The sequence below is a fragment of the Alosa sapidissima genome, chromosome 8 (genome assembly GCF_018492685.1).
Source record: "Alosa sapidissima isolate fAloSap1 chromosome 8, fAloSap1.pri, whole genome shotgun sequence".
NCBI classification, from domain to species: Eukaryota; Metazoa; Chordata; class Actinopteri; order Clupeiformes; family Clupeidae; genus Alosa; species Alosa sapidissima.
The window spans coordinates 26,607,031-26,611,139 of record NC_055964.1 but is presented as its reverse complement, the minus strand read 5'-3'; the positions used below and the strand labels follow the sequence as shown (position 1 = coordinate 26,611,139).

General features: G+C 38.1%; 1 protein-coding gene across 1 annotated transcript; it reads left to right on the top strand.

Moving 5' to 3' along the window:
* Nucleotides 1-2,139: 2,139 nt before the first annotated feature.
* Nucleotides 2,140-3,902, top strand: ccl27a (chemokine (C-C motif) ligand 27a). Its single transcript, XM_042101154.1, has 3 exons — nt 2,140-2,244; nt 2,960-3,077; nt 3,331-3,902. Exons 1-3 carry the CDS (start codon nt 2,181-2,183, stop codon nt 3,461-3,463), a joined length of 315 nt encoding a protein of 104 aa, XP_041957088.1. The 5' UTR covers nt 2,140-2,180; the 3' UTR covers nt 3,464-3,902.
* The last annotated feature ends 207 nt before the right edge of the window (nt 3,903-4,109 follow it).

Here is a 4,109-nt window from a genome sequence, read left to right as displayed (position 1 = left end):
TTGTCCCTGGAGCAACTTAAGGGTTAAGTGCCTTGCTCAAGGTTTTCAGTTCTAATGCCAGTTGAACCAGTTGTTTGGATGAAATTGGTTTAGTATATTGTGTATGCGAGCCTGTTTTTGTTTCTCAATTACAGAGCCAAGGCTGTGTACAAACACCAGAATGTGACAAAATTGTACTATTATAGAATTGCTAACTTCCTTCTAACCTGGCACACTGCATTATTTGTTTCTTTTGAGGACTAATGATAAGGAAATAATTTCCTACCTCAAACATCTACAAAGTTATTTTTTACTGAAAAGTTCTCAGACCCACTGTATGCCAGTAAGACTACGTGGACATCAAACTAGCAGGAAAATAATGCCTGCGTTACTCAGCGATTCCTGGCCCTACATCTGTTTGACAAGCATTGCCATCAAAGTGCTATTTTTCAAAACAACCAACTGTTTTTAAAGGCATGCATAATTGAAGCTTTTACAGGATTGTTTTGGTAAATATTACCAGTGGTTACAGGTGTTATTGCCCACTTTTTGAGGGATTTGTCAAAGTGAGGATTTTGAAATCAATTCACTTAAAATCTCCAAACATGAAGGAAAAGGATACCTAGGCTACACATTCAAACTTAAATAATTGTCATACTCTCATTTTGTACAGCGTTACAAATCTGGTGATCAGCAAGTGTATTAAATGAACCAAAAAAACAAAACAGCAAATCAAACACAAACATGCTATTAATTTTTTGGTTCACTAGTGGTTGTGCCTGAGCGAGTCCTCATATCCACATATCCTACTGCAAACATGAGAAGGTGAGTTTGATAGCAACAGCTGGTCAAGGCTGGCCTGGGTGCAATGCTGAACTTAGTCCCGCCCACAACATTTGAGGTCGGGAAGTTCGGTCTGGCATTGCTCCATTGTGGAGCAAGTATGCTAGCCCTAGATCGGGTGGACCAATCAAATCGGGCTTTACGATGATGGACAGGTGAGCAACAGCGCCTGGTCTATCACGTCATCTGAGCACGCTTAGATTAGGCTTATGTTTGAAACAAAAACGCTGTGGCTAGAAGGATACATGGCTTTTAAGTCAAGTCAAGTTTATTTATATAGCGCATTTCATACACAGAGGTCATTCAATGTGCTTTACATAAACAAAACCAAACAATAATAACAAATAAAAGCATAGAAGGGCAATATAGTCAAAGAATAGTTAAAAGGTAAAGATCATAATAAAAAGAAAACATAAAACACAAGGTAAAATCATTTAAAAATAAAGAATAATTAGTAAGCAAAGGCAAAAGTAGTAAAAAAGTAATAAAAGAAGACCCCATATGGAAAATGCATATTATTTAATGAGGTTTTATCACTGAAAACGATTATTTGTTTGTAAAAGAACTACAGGAAATGTTGCATACCCAGCCGTTGATGGTTATGTTTGGATTACAAAACTATGACTATGATGATTTCTGAACAGCTGCTCTTTCAGGAACAAATCATTCCCTTGAGAAACGCACTTGTTCACGCTCTCTCTCTCTCACTCTCACACACACACACATTCACTTCTTCCATGATAGCCTACTGCCTGGCAAGTAAGGCTATTATGAATGTGCACTGGCAAAGTACCGTTGGTTTCCTGGAGGCAGGAACAGCAGGAGCGGAGGGTCCGTCTCCTGCACCCATGTCAACCTCCATAATTAAGAGCATTTTTAACTTATGCTCCACGTTTGCAGAGTTTACAGATTTTTTCATTTATGCTCCACATTTACAGATAAACGAGAAACAAAACTGTAATTCAGCCGCCATTAAGAAGTTACTGTAAAGGGAAGTGATAGTGAACTGTTATGTAAGAATGTAAAGGTTAGATGAATGGAACCCCTTACTTTTCTGAAATTCCTTTTGCTTCCCCTTGCAACTTGTCTGTTCTACTATAAGACTATATTATTCCCCCCTTTGCCTGGTGGCAGTCCCTTTTTACCTTTAAAAATACATTTGCCATGCATTTCCAACTTATTACACAGGTATATGTTTTTTATGGGAGCACTACAACGGTACGTAATGTATTTGTTGAAGTGATGTTCTGTACGACGTGTGCGATCATACAGGTGTGCGCATGAGAGACAGGTGGCAATTGCTCCTCCCCAGGTGGTGTATTTATCTTCCTGTACCACAGTTAGTGCTCATTGCAGCGATGGACTTCAGAGGGATCACTCTACTTCTACTTGTCATTTCTGCAGTCCTCCTCAGCACTGATGGTGAGTTGCCTTGCTCAGACTCACAGACCGTTTCTCCTTTCTGTCCTCAGCTGTTATAATCGTTTGAAAAAAATCTTTCAGTTTGAGTCACATAGGGCCCTTCAAGAGCTACTGTAGGCAAAATTGTGATTAGTTATTTTTTTTTTTTTTTACTAAGATAACGCTGATGAACTTAAAGTTCAAAATGTAGTAAAAATGATGTCATGTTCTCATGTTAAATAGTGTGTGTCTCTGTGTGTGTGTTCAAATAAGCATTGAAATGTGTGTGTGCTTGTGTGTGTGTGTGTTCAAATAAGCATTGGAATGTGTGTGTGTGTGTGTGGGGTGGGGGGTGGGGGGTGGGGGGGGGGGGGGGATGATTGAATGGCAGACTCTTGCCCTGACAGGTATTTGCTCCCCTGCATTCAACACTGAACTGATGTGTTGAAACATGCACTGATGTACAGCACAATTACAGCATAATCCACTACTGTGTTACATGCCAACATTTTACCCTTAATTATACAGCAATTCAGAGATAGTTTTTAATACACCAGAATTATTGATATCACTCAGCGCACAGGCCAATGTTGCTTCCTAAGACCTAAGTATGTCTCTTACACAACTCTATGTAATTATGTACTAACCCTAACAAAGAAGTGGTCTTATGGTCCACACAGTAGTTACTGATTAGAGTGTTTTAACTACTTTCATACTGTTGTTTTGTGGGCCTCAGGACATCTTCCTAAGTGCTGTGTGGCTGTTTCAAAGCGCATCCCAACCAAAATGATCAGGAATGTGCAGAGGTTTAAGAAGCAGAGCAGCTCAGGACTGTGTGACATCGATGCCATTATGTGAGTGTGCACATGTGTCTGTCCAATCAACTATCAGTCATTTATTTTACAAGGCATGTTTTAAAATATCATTATACTGTATTTAACTTACTGTTGGGAAAATGTTACACAAGCTGTATAACATTGACATGACAAGATGACATAACATGTAGTGTGACATAACAAGATGAGGTAGGTTACAATATAGGCATGTGAAAACTCAATCACTCAAAACCTTGACCAAGATGTTATTGGTGTTTCCTGTCTACTTTAGAATATACGTAAAGATGCCCAGGACAAAAGGAAAGAAGGACAAAAGAATCTGCGTTCATCCAAACGCCATGAAACTGCTGAAACCATGGATGAAAAAGAAACAACTGTTCTCTTCAAAGATTGCAGCACCATGAACCCTGTATGTAGGAAAGGGCATCTGAGGATAACTTTGCCGTTTCATGTTTCTTGGCACGCTTGCTATCGCACCTCAATTACTTACAAATAACTAACCAATTTGCTGTAACTTAGTTCATTTTTTTTCTTTCTTTCTTTCATTTACTCTTTTTTATTAATAGTATTATCATGTTATTTTATTGCTTGTTTTCTCTGATTGCTTGTTTAATGGATTTAATGTTTTATTGTTGATTCTGTAAGGTGACCTTGAGTGTTCAGAAAGGCGCCCATAAATAAAATGCATTATTATTATTATTATTATTATTATTATTATTATTATTATTAACTGAAATGTTTAATGTTTGGCAGCTAGTATTAAACCCTCAAACAAGCAAAAATCAAACAAGCCTTTCTTACTTACCGGTATTAAGGGGTCTGACTGAATAAAGGGGACTATCCAGACATCAAGCCTGGGTCTCCACATTGATATATTTCAAACTATCACAAGTCATTGTTCAAGTCACTGGTGAATTATGTTCTAAAAGTGTTGCACATTTAGAGAGTCTGAACAAAAAAAAAAGAGCTCCTGGCCTAAATGCAAGAGCAAGGTCATAATGCAGTGGCAAGAATAAACAGTGGAAGAAGCTTACAATAAAAGGCATCTCA